The sequence below is a fragment of the Paramormyrops kingsleyae genome, chromosome 19 (assembly GCF_048594095.1).
Source record: "Paramormyrops kingsleyae isolate MSU_618 chromosome 19, PKINGS_0.4, whole genome shotgun sequence".
NCBI lineage: Eukaryota > Metazoa > Chordata > Actinopteri > Osteoglossiformes > Mormyridae > Paramormyrops > Paramormyrops kingsleyae.
Genome location: NC_132815.1, coordinates 1,033,349 through 1,045,758, shown reverse-complemented (window position 1 = coordinate 1,045,758; position 12,410 = coordinate 1,033,349). Strand labels below are relative to the sequence as shown.

Sequence of the window (12,410 nt, the reverse complement as noted above, 5' to 3'; positions counted from 1 at the left end):
AAAAGACAAATAAACCGCACCTTTCCACAAGAGTTTAACTTCGCTTTGTGGCTACTGTTGCCATAGTAACAGCCCCTTCTGGCCCCGAAGCCCCCCATTGGAAGCCTAGTGACCCACAGCATGCTCCTTTATGTAAGTGTGTTTTTTCAAACAACTAACTCTGCTTGTGTGGCTCAGGCTGATGTCAGAGAGGGAATCAGGCACTTCCAGTATCACAGAGGCCAGATAAGAGGAAGATGCAGAACACATGAGGAGGGGCCAGTGTACAACCGGGATCGGAGGGCTGCAGATGGAGCATTGCTAAGCCCCATGTAACTGTCTGACAGGCCATTGTGTAACATGACAGACAGCTCCGCTTTTCATTTCAGCCCCTCGCTGTCGAATCGAAGTTACTGAAATACCAGGAGCTGAGTGTGTCCAGCCCTCCCCCTCCTCGTGGTGTCTGACCTCCTCATGGATGCACTCTCCTGCCCTTTATCCACACACTCTCCTGCCCTTTATCCACACACTCTCCTGGTCTTTATCCACACACTCTCCTGCCCTTTATCCACACACTCTCCTGCCCTTTATCCACACACTCTCCTGCCCTTTATCCACACACTCTCCTGCCCTTTATCCACACACTCTCCTGCCCTTTATCCACACACTCTCCTGCCCTTTATCCACACACTCTCCTGCCCTTTATCCACACGCTCTCCTGCCCTTTATCCACACACTCTCCTGCCCTTTATCCACACACTCTCCTGTTCTTTATCCACACGCTCTCCTGCCCTTTATCCACACACTCTCCTGCCCTTTATCCACACACTCTCCTGCCCTTTATCCACACACTCTCCTGATCTTTATCCACACACTCTCCTGCCCTTTATCCACACACTCTCCTGATCTTTATCCACACACTCTCCTGCCCTTTATCCACACACTCTCCTGATCTTTATCCACACGCTCTCCTGCCCTTTATCCACACGCTCTCCTGCCCTTTATCCACACGCTCTCCTGCCCTTTATCCACACACTCTCCTGCCCTTTATCCACACACTCTCCTGCCCTTTATCCACACACTCTCCTGCCCTTTATCCACACACTCTCCTGTTCTTTATCCACACACTCTCCTGTCCTTTATCCACACACTCTCCTGATCTTTATCCACACGCTCTCCTGCCCTTTATCCACACACTTGCAGCAATTTGCACCACCTCTGTCCCCTCAATGTTTTCCATGTCCCCCCCCCCCCATCCACATGCCACATGCGGCGTGTCACACACGCTGCGGCCGGGCTGCTATCCCCATACAGACCTGGGAAAGAGGGATCTGCTGCTGCTGACACTGGAGTCCATGGCCCGGGTACCCAATGTGCATCCATCTTCTAACTTCTCACCTTGGTGCCGCCTGAGGCACACAGGGCACAATGAGGAGTTAAATGTCCCAAGTGAGTCTTGCAATGCTATGGTGGGGCACTTTAGCACGACTCTTACAGGACTGGGGGGTCTGAAGTCTCAGACCATGAAAGGGCTGCCAAATAAGTCTGTACAGTATGTTATTGGAGGGGGGCTTGGGGTGGCAAGTGTACGGTACAATTGGATACGTCTGTGAGATTCTGTTACAGTCTTACTAAAAACTTTTATAGAATAACAGATGGAATGTTCTTGTCTGTAGCTCAGTTCGTTTAACATCTATTTGTGTATGTGTGCAGGTGTGTGTGCGTCAGCGTGTCAGCGTTTGTGCGCATTTGCGCGCACCTCTGCGCGCGCACACAGTCAGATCGCAGAGGAGCGGAGACGCGAAAGCGCGCCTCCCTTTGGGGAGCAGAACCTTGGCTCAGACACCCGATAGAAGCGGCGACGGCGGACACGGCCCGAGTCGTGCGCCCTGCGAACTTCCAGCTCGCCTCCTCTACCACGCTCATGTGGAGACGCACTCCTGTCAACCCTGGGTGCTGAGGCGCGTCGCTCCCATTAGAAGTTACATCTGCGGTCTTCTGAAGTTAAAGCAGTGATGGACAAAGGGGGGCAGAGCAGCCGGCGCAGCGAGTAGCGCAGGCTGAGAAACAGTGAGAGACAGGAGGAGCATTTTCCCTCCTCCCTGCATTTGCGGATTACCTGGCAGCCGTAAGTAACAGCTCTCTCCTTCGTGTCTACCCCGTCCCAGATCGCAGGCTTTATTCATGGCTTTGTAATTAATTACTGTCCTTAATATATTTACTAACTCATATATATTTTTACTTTAATATCCTACGTTTCGCATATGTTGACTAAAGAGACAGAGAAGTTTCAACACTGACTATTTTACTTTTATCTATTTATAATGCTACAATGCCTTACATAGTTTCTTATCGTTTTCAATTTACTTATTAGGCCAACGTGTAAAAATGCCAAATCGCCTGTATTATACAGAGGCACCAAACACCATACAGCATTAAACCGCTCCAGCTCGAACGTTTAACTTGAGGGAAATTTAAACAGTGAATATTATGGTTTCTTCAGTAAAAACAATAGAAATATTCCTTATTTATTATTTGGGGAAATTGGTGTATGGGAAATTACGTTAAATTTCTTTATTCTTAACGATTTATTATCAGTGATGAAAGTAAACAACCGTGAGCTGGACAGGTGCGGGTGTCGTGAGGTTTTGGGGTGACATAACGCAGTTTTAGGGTTAGGGCTACAGGCTCGGGAGATCGGGTGGTTTGCAGTGTTAACTTAACATGGAGCATCATTAAATAACACAGGGCGGTTATGTAACGTCGGGGCCAGGTGTCTGTTCACTGAGGGAATGTCCGCCGAGATTATTGCTGGTATTAAAACAGGGACATTTGTGCAATGAAAATCCATGCTCACCAACACGTGAGGCAAGAGATTTAATTACATTTGGAATTTGGAAGATTCACTTTCCATCACAACCGCCGACCTAAATCTGAAGTTAAACTGCTTAAATAATGTTAAATCCGACGAAAATTCTCAGCGCAAATCCCCTGAGTCCGTCGTCTCTTTTGAGCCTTCGGTAAACGTTCAAGTTTGAGAATGACAGCTGCCTAAATGTAACGAACCGCGGAAGAGCAACAAGCGAGGCTGAAAGTAACGGACTGTGAACAGCGTGAGTGTTTATTTCGGCATGGACGTGAATGTTTTTATGTACTGAATTCATCTATCTGTAGATAGTTGTATCTATAGCCTATTTTGTGTGTGTGTGTGTGCGAGCGGGTGTGTGTGTGTGCGTGCACATGTGTCCCCCATTTGCTCAGAAACCTTCGCTGGGTCGTCTCCCTTTGTTTAGTTACCAAGCCCCCCCCCCCCGACCCAGGGCTCTCTAGACAGTGTTACCCCACCTGGCTACCACACGCCCCTGCCCCCGCCTCCTCAGGGCATTACGGGTTGCCCTGCACACAGGCTGATAAGGCGGGGGCGCCGTGCCTGCCTTTCCAAGCCCACGCCAGCGTCATGGCAGATATGGCGTCTCCTTCAGCGATGATGGTGGCGGAGGGTGAAGCGGGCGAGCAGGCGAGCGGGCGCTCCCTGAAGTGCGGCTTCAACTGACAGCTTCTTACTAGTGCTGCGTGGATGATGGCAATTAATGATACAAAGAGAAAGACCAATGTATGGAAATTTACATATATTTGCATACATCAGCATACATTTACATAACTTACTGACTGAAGGACAGGATTTGGTTGCTCTCTTTTGGCAGGGAGGTCGCAGGTGGTTAGGAGGCCAGCTCTTACAGTAAGCGGCGGAGGCCACACAGAGCGAGTGGCGCCCTCTGCTGGGCGGAGGTCTGAGCCTCACTTTTCTACCCCCTGGCTTGGCGATGCCCCTCTTCAGCTGGAGGAAGCGCCCCCCTGTGGAGGAGGTGCGAGGCGGCCCCCTGCTGCACCAGCTGCTGCGGCACGTGGAAGAGCGTGAGCAGCGCCGCCGCCTGGCCCGTGGCATCCAGCCGGCGGCCCCACGGCCCCTCGTGGCCCCCCAGGACCGGCAGCAGCTGGAGCTGCTCTGTGCTCGAGTGCCGCCGGCTCACGCGGCCGCCGTTCTCTCCAGGTGGGAGTCCTTCCGGCTCGTCCCGGCTCCGTGTCACGGTCCCCCCCTCCTTCCCAGCATGCTTAGCCCATCCCGCCTGACACGTACCGTCGGCGAGCCGCTGAACCTCTTTTCTGTTACCTTCCTCCACGCATTTCTCACGGCACACCCAACCATAACCTTCATGCAGGACTCCCTCAGCATGTTTATGGCAAGTGACAGCTCCTCGACCCCACATCTCCTTGTTTTGGGGGGAGGTAGAAGAGACAAGACAAAGGAGAGCTTGCATTGGCTGTCGCGGATGAATGACAGCATCTTGTGCTGAAGTGCTGAGCCCCTGTGCCTCATCGCCGCTGCCCGCTATACGGCGCGGTTATCCAAAATGTCCCGAACATGGCCTGACACCCCAGGGCTGTCAGAGACACTCCTCCCTCCCGCTCGCAGTGTGTGTGTGTGTGTGTGTGTGTGTGTGTGTGTGTGTGTGTGTGTGTTAGAGCTTCAGGCTGTCGGCTGGGGAGGGTCATTACATAATAACGGTGCCCTGACCAATCCACAATCGGCAAATGTAAAATCAACATGCTTCCTTTTCTGCGTGTGAAATATTTTGTTTTTCTGAATCATGCAGTACCGTTACTATATTAAGGACATAAAAATACCCCTGAAGCTTATTGATTATTATGAATATTATGATTAAAATTAACACAGTGTCTAAGTACACAGGGTCCTTGATATTTTGCACAAGAGAAACGTGACCCGAATGAAGAAAGCGTCCCACTGTAGAAATGGGTGAACAGTAAGTCATTAGGCAGTGATGCGTTAACCGTAGTAACCGTAGTAACTGTAGTAACCGTATTAACTGTAGTATCCAGTGTACCATCCAGCAGGACGATTAAAGTGCAGCAGCATATCATAGGAAATGCAGTACAGCATGGAAGGCGCTGTGGCACTGGCGAGACCCCAGCTGTGTGTGGGGGGGTGGGCGCATCACATGCTGGGCTGGCTCTGCATCTCTGCTGTCAGACAGCTGCTTTCAGATGGCTGGGGTGCATCGCTCAGGGGGAAAGAGACATACAGACACACACAGATACAAACAGGCACACACACAGAGACACAGACACACACACACAGAGACACAGATGCACACACACTTTCCCCCATCACACCACGGAGAGGACAGAGCCATCAGACCGAAAGCTGCCTGGACTCACTGCACTCTGGGTTCAGTGCACCGACGGCTCATTAAGTTACTTTTCATTGTCATTTTTTCTGGGACCCTACATAGCCTGACAGAAAAGGCTTTTCCCTCATTTGCACACTAAGATGCCATTAAAAATGTCCTTCATTCGTGGGGGCTGCCTTGCATGAGCGACTTCATCAGCGTCACTAACACAGCTTTGTGTTCTCTCCCAGGGTCAAGGAGGTGCTGGCGGGCACCAGCCTACCTCCCTGGGAGCTGGTCTACGCTTTTCAGCAGGTGCTGCGAGATTTCCTCTGCGGGGAGGAGGTAGAGCAGGCGGGGCCTGTGCTGGCCTGGGACAGACGCTGTCCGAGGAAGCTGGGCTCAGGAGCGGCCACGGCGCCGGAGTGTCCAGACCCACAGAGGGAGGAGATCCCCACCATCTCCAGCCATGTGGAACGCAGCATGCGCTGGGCCCGGCCTTACGAGGCCCAGAGGGACTGGGACCTACCCCATCACTGCCCTGCCCCCCGGCACTGCCCCGCCCCCCAGCGCTGTTCTCAGGCTTACAGCACTGCTTTGTGATGGCCCCTCCTCCTTATGTCTGGCCTCTCCTCTGTACACCTCTAACCAAATTTTTGGCCTATAGCACTGCACTCCTCCCTGAATAGGCCCTGGCTCCGCCCCCTCAAGGCCACACCCTCATGCAGTTCCGGGCAACAGACTAGCAAGTTATGCTAATAATTGGCCCTCAAACACAAGACTTGCGGTCAGGTTGCTCCTATACCAACCCTGCCCTTAGTTACATAAGGAGCCATTCCTCTCAGACCTCCGGGAGCCTGGGACTGGTACTGCGTGTGGCAGCTCAGGGTGGATGTCACCAGCTGGGCCTGTGGCAGCTGCGACCTGTCAGTGGACCTCACTCAGTGCTCCTGGACCAAAGCAGTAGACAAACCTTCTATGCCTTGGGAGTGTCTAACCCTCCCCACAGGTGGCTGCAGAGCCCCTGCTCCTCCAGCTTTGAGGCTGTTCCTCCTGACGGTGCCCTAGGACCCGGTGAGTGGCTGTGTGGCTCCTCATCTCCCCATGTCTACTGGCAAGCCGGCACTTCCTGGGTGCCAGTAGATGGTGAAAGCCATCCTTTTGATACCTGTCTGCTGTGTTTCAGCAAACACTGTTTATCTACAGTGCCAGCATGAAGGAGAATTAAGCTTTATATTTTTTTTTATGGATATGCAAGTGAAGAGATTTCTGTACCACGACTGTGCAGAGTGGGGAAAAACTGTTTGTTCAAAAGCAATAGTCCTGTTCATGTGTTTCCTGGTGCTTATTCAACAGCCCGGACTCCTGCACCTTGCCAAACGCCTTTCTAAATGTAGATGTACTCTTCATTTATTTTCATGTCGGAGTTATTTGTATTATTACTCAATACCGGAACCAAATTCCTTGTGTAACTTAACATACTTGACCAATAAATCTGATTCTGATACAGACTGTGCAAGAAGCATTCTTTGGGCATTTAACCCCCTGCCCAGCGGGCTGTACATCATGCGTCCCACAGGTGGGACACGAACCAGATTTTACCTTGTGATCAAGGCAGTGGTGAGGTGGGGGGGGGGGGCTCCCCACACGTGGCGGGATGCTGAGGGTCTCTCAGACGACAGGATGCAGATGCCATCCTTCCCTCTCCTCTTTATTATGTATACCGCCCTTCCTTCTGCTCTTTGTGTATACCATCCTTCCATCTCCTCTTTCTTTTTGGTTTTCATTCTTCCCTGTCCTTTGTGCTCATGGGTGTTTTACTTACACAAAAATGTTCTTAGAGCTGAATGAAAAATGATTGGTTGAGAGAGATACCCAATCAGATTGTAGAGAAGGTGAGACCAAGTAACTAGAGGAGGCTGGACCAACCAATCAGATATAAGTAAGACTCCTCCTTTATTTATGTATACTATCCTACCCTCTCCTCTTTGCCGTTGCCCTAAAGTTCTCCCAAATTCCTTTGATAAACAAGTTTTGAAATGTTAGAAACATGAGCTGAGGAAAACTTTATACTTCAACAGAATGATGTTTATGCCAAATCAAAAGTCACAAAATATACCTTCCCCTTCTGCAAGAGATTAATTAATCCAAAGATCTTATCATCCCGGATATGTGGCTACATGCAACCTGAAAACACGTCCCACCAAAATGGATTGTGTCTCTCTTACAATATAAACAAACATTCCATTGAATTGTAGATAGATGGTAAGAAACATAAAAAATATCTACATAGAAGTGCTGTGAAGTTCATGGTGCCGGAGGTGTTCTGGCCATGAGGCGTCGCGGCGCAGTCAGCGCGGGGAGCCCGGGAGGCTCTGTTCTCCCAGGATTGAAGAGAAATCCACAAGCAGGATGCCCTCGGCCTTTGATTGTGCCCCCGTTTGCCTTTTCACCGACTTGCCTTTTCATTCAGTGAAGAAAAAATCACAGACTTCAGCTTAGGCTTTTATTTGATTAGTCTGATATATATCTGACCCTAACCATAACCCTTTCGGTTAAATTAAAATGTCTATTAATATATTCAAAATGTAGATTAATAATGTCATACTTTTAAAAGTAAATTTTAAATATTAAAATATTAAAAGTAAAAACAGCTCATTTAAATGCAGGTTTATAGCAATACTGCCGCATTTTGCGCGTACAGTATGTAAGACAATCGCTTATCAGAAGAAAAAATGTGACTCAGTACCGGAGGTGTCCGCTAGGTGGAAACCGCCATAAACGCATGAGTTTGACGTGTGGCGATGAGCAGCTCGTGCCTTCCCAGAAACCCCCGCGGCAGTGACCTTCCTCAGCCTTCAGCTGATAGAAGCCGGTACCAGTAATTCACAAGGCAAGTTCTTAACGTTTGGAAACATTTTTAAAGTTACGGCCTTTTATGCATTTTTGGAAATAGGAGTATTTAATCTTTTTTTATGATAATCTGTCTACGAGTAATTTAACAATGTGTCTAGCTAGATGGTTATGCTTTTACGAGGCCTAGCTCACTGTACTTGAACAAACTAACCTAGTAATTGTGCTTTAACTTAACCATACAGTGTGTAAATTTGTAAAATTGTAACTTGATGTTAATGTAAGCGGCTTCACTGGGCATAAAATAACGTTTGTGATGTTGTTAACGCGTCCGTGTTTTGTCCTCTTCGCTACCTTAGGTTGTGCTTAATCTACTTTATTGATCCTTCGCCTATGTACAAACTAATGGCGGATCGGGAATTGCTATAAACACCGTCGTGAGTGTCTTTCGGTGCAGAATCAGCAAGAAGTGCGTTAAGATCTGTTCATCAACTCAAACACTGTAACATACGCAAATGTATATACCAGAAAGGGAATGCTGGCCCTGTGCGAAGGGATGAGCTGTTGGGCATTATGCATTTTTAAAACAATTATAATAAAGGACAACATTGTGGGCACGAGATCGGTGTGTTGTATAGAGGACAAACTTTCTATGTACGATTTTTAACTTGAATTTGAATGAAGTCTACCTCTGCATTGAAAGTAGCGAATATTGCAGCGGTGGGGCAACTTCGTAGGCTGACTATGAAAAATGGGGGTGTTGATATGTGGGTGTCTTTCTCTCTGTGTGCTGATGCAGATGGCAGGGAGAGTGCTCTCGGCGTGGTGGACCAAGATGAAGCCCTACTACACACAGGCATACCAGGAGGTGTGGGTCGGTGTTGGCATTATGACCTATCTGTACTACAAGGTCTCCTATGGAGGTGAGTCCTCTGCCTGTCTCCAGATGGGGTTGCATGCGAATAGAAACATGCAGGGATTTGTACATCGCCTCTTAACATGGGGTGGTGTTCAGGTAAATTACGCTGCCCACTGAAGACTGTGTCTCCTCCAGAGATCCAGCACATTTGTTCTCTCTATGGGACATTATGATCTTGCTGATGTCCCTCATAGTGTACATGCCAGTCCTGCTTCTCAAAGAGGACAGTCGGGGCTTTAAGGTGACGTCACATGTGTGGAAGTGTGCTTTTTGCCATCCCAAAACTTAGTTTGTGTAAAAAATAAAAAAAATCCCTGTATCTGGAGGAAATATCAATATTTTAAAAATAAATGAAAAGCATTCTTACTGTAGACTAAAAGCAAGCTAAATGGTTGACCTTCAACGTCAGTAACATTTGTGAAAAAAATATCCAGAAATTCTGAACATTTTATTTCATGACAATTACCTTTCATCCAAAGTGATATTTTTGATAGTGTGTGTGTGTGTGTAAGGATGTACGCAAGGATCAGTTTGAATGTGCACATGGCCGCCTTAGTAAGGATGTATGCAAGGATGAGTTTGAATGTGCACATGGCCGCCTTAGTAAGGATGAATGCAAGGATCGGTTTTAATGTGCACATGGCCGCCTTAGTAAGGATGTATGCAAGGATGAGTTTGAATGTGCACATGGCCGCCTTAGTAAGGATGAATGCAAGGATCGGTTTGAATGTGCACATGGCCGCCTTAGTAAGGATGTATGCAAGGATCGGTTTGAATGTGCACATGGCCGCCTTAGTAAGGATGTATGCAAGGATCGGTTTGAATGTGCACATGGCCGCCTTAGTAAGGATGAATGCAAGGATCGGTTTGAATGTGCACATGGCCGCCTTAGTAAGGATGAATGCAAAGATCGGTTTGAATGTGCACATGGCCGCCTTAGTAAGGATGTATGCAAGGATCGGTTTGAATGTGCACATCACCGCCATAGTGTCCCTGAGGGTCTCCCAGCTGGGAGGGGCTTCCTCTGAGCGATACAGAATAGATCTGCACTATGAGACATACCAACAAAATGGCTCTGGCCTTAAAAGAAGATCAAATACAAAACATATACTGCTTTGTGCTGCTTTTTTTGTGTGTCCTGGCCAATGACTGGCTTTTTTTTTTTTCTTTTTTTTTTTTTTATTTCTCACAGGGAAGAAAGCAGTCAAAAGCAGTAAGTACATCGACTTCCTAGTTACTCTCCAACTTAGCTTTCTGGTGTACAGAAACAAGCAAGCAAGTAAATGTGGCTTGCTGAGAATTACCCAGACATTTCTGGCTGTGACACTTATGTGGTGGAACCTACATGAAGTCACCTGGGTGACACATGCTTTAATTAACATGCCATGTATAACATTGCCCTTTTTAACCAATGTTGTGATGAAGTAAGTTTCCCTCCAATCCACTCCTCAGGTTCTGGACACTGATTGGACGATATACCCAACTACTGGCTCCTCCTTCTGTCGGCCTCTTCAGTTTCTTGGGATGTGATGCAACATACTCCATGTGCTCAGGAGACTGGCTGTCTGTATTGCAATGCAATAAACTGAAGTTCCTTTTGCAGATTTTTTTTTTGTCCCGGTCAGTATTTCAGAAAAAGGAAATGCAAGAGAAACACTGGCCAATAGCATTTGAGGTATCAGGTCTGTATATGTGCAGCCTGGTGGCCAATAGCATTTGAGGTATCATGTGTGTATATGTGCAGCCTGGTGGCCAATAGCATTTGAGGTATCAGGTCTGTATATGTGCAGCCTGGTGGCCAATAGAATTTGAGGTATCGTGTGTATATGTGCAGCCTGGTGGCCAATAGAATTTGAGGTATCGTGTGTATATGTGCAGCCTGGTGGCCAATAGCATTTGAGGTATCGTGTGTATATGTGCAGCCTGGTGGCCAATAGAATTTGAGGTATCGTGTGTATATGTGCAGCCTGGTGGCCAATAGAATTTGAGGTATCGTGTGTATATGTGCAGCCTGGTGGCCAATAGAATTTGAGGTATCGTGTGTATATGTGCAGCCTGGTGGCCAATAGAATTTGAGGTATCGTGTGTATATGTGCAGCCTGGTGGCCAATAGAATTTGAGGTATCGTGTGTATATGTGCAGCCTGGTGGCCAATAGCATTTGAGGTATCGTGTGTATATGTGCAGCCTGGTGGCCAATAGAATTTGAGGTATCGTGTGTATATGTGCAGCCTGGTGGCCAATAGAATTTGAGGTATCGTGTGTATATGTGCAGCCTGGTGGCCAATAGAATTTGAGGTATCGTGTGTATATGTGCAGCCTGGTGGCCAATAGAATTTGAGGTATCGTGTGTATATGTGCAGCCTGGTGGCCAATAGAATTTGAGGTATCGTGTGTATATGTGCAGCCTGGTGGCCAATAGAATTTGAGGTATCGTGTGTATATGTGCAGCCTGGTGGCCAATAGCATTTGAGGTATCGTGTGTATATGTGCAGCCTGGTGGCCAATAGAATTTGAGGTATCGTGTGTATATGTGCAGCCTGGTGGCCAATAGCATTTGAGGTATCGTGTGTATATGTGCAGCCTGGTGGCCAATAGCATTTGAGGTATCGTGTGTATATGTGCAGCCTGGTGGCCAATAGCATTTGAGGTATCGTGTGTATATGTGCAGCCTGGTGGCCAATAGCATTTGAGGTATCGTGTGTATATGTGCAGCCTGGTGGCCAATAGAATTTGAGGTATCGTGTGTATATGTGCAGCCTGGTGGCCAATAGCATTTGAGGTATCGTGTGTATATGTGCAGCCTGGTGGCCAATAGAATTTGAGGTATCGTGTGTATATGTGCAGCCTGGTGGCCAATAGCATTTGAGGTATCGTGTGTATATGTGCAGCCTGGTGGCCAATAGCATTTGAGGTATCGTGTGTATATGTGCAGCCTGGTGGCCAATAGCATTTGAGGTATCGTGTGTATATGTGCAGCCTGGTGGCCAATAGAATTTGAGGTATCGTGTGTATATGTGCAGCCTGGTGGCCAATAGCATTTGAGGTATCGTGTGTATATGTGCAGCCTGGTGGCCAATAGCATTTGAGGTATCGTGTGTATATGTGCAGCCTGGTGGCCAATAGCATTTGAGGTATCGTGTGTATATGTGCAGCCTGGTGGCCAATAGCATTTGAGGTATCGTGTGTATATGTGCAGCCTGGTGGCCAATAGCATTTGAGGTATCGTGTGTATATGTGTAGCCTGGTGGCCAATAGCATTTGAGGTATCGTGTGTATATGTGCAGCCTGGTGGCCAATAGCATTTGAGGTATCATGTGTGTATATGTGCAGCCTGGTGGCCAATAGCATTTGAGGTATCATGTGTGTATATGTGCAGCCTGGTGGCCAATAGCATTTGAGGTATCATGTGTGTATATGTGCAGCCTGGTGGCCAATAGCATTTGAGGTATCATGTGTGTATATGTGCAG

The 12,410-nt window shown here is 48.0% G+C and overlaps 1 protein-coding gene across 4 annotated transcripts; it reads left to right on the top strand.

Moving 5' to 3' along the window:
- Positions 1–1,711: 1,711 nt before the first annotated feature.
- Positions 1,712–6,649, top strand: LOC111844448 (protein RD3-like). 4 transcript variants are annotated; one of them, XM_072702927.1, is made up of 3 exons: positions 1,712–2,107; positions 3,684–4,030; positions 5,420–6,649. In XM_072702927.1, the coding sequence occupies exons 2-3, from the start codon at positions 3,804–3,806 to the stop codon at positions 5,769–5,771; spliced, it is 579 nt and encodes a 192-aa protein (XP_072559028.1). In that variant the 5' UTR covers positions 1,712–2,107; positions 3,684–3,803; the 3' UTR covers positions 5,772–6,649. The 4 variants fall into 4 exon arrangements, with proteins under 4 accessions (XP_072559028.1, XP_023668699.2, XP_072559029.1 ...); XM_023812931.2 differs by having other exon boundaries at positions 3,660–4,030; XM_072702928.1 differs by lacking the exon at positions 1,712–2,107 and adding an exon at positions 2,924–3,092.
- The last annotated feature ends 5,761 nt before the right edge of the window (positions 6,650–12,410 follow it).

Bases quoted from the DNA above. Each gene is read 5' to 3' on its own strand.
- LOC111844448 (XM_072702927.1), top strand. From the start codon at position 3,804: ATGCCCCTCTTCAGCTGGAGGAAGCGCCCCCCTGTGGAGGAGGTGCGA. The intron at 4,031-5,419 runs GTGGGAGTCCTT...GTTCTCTCCCAG, and splicing joins GCGGCCGCCGTTCTCTCCAG to GGTCAAGGAGGTGCTGGCGG.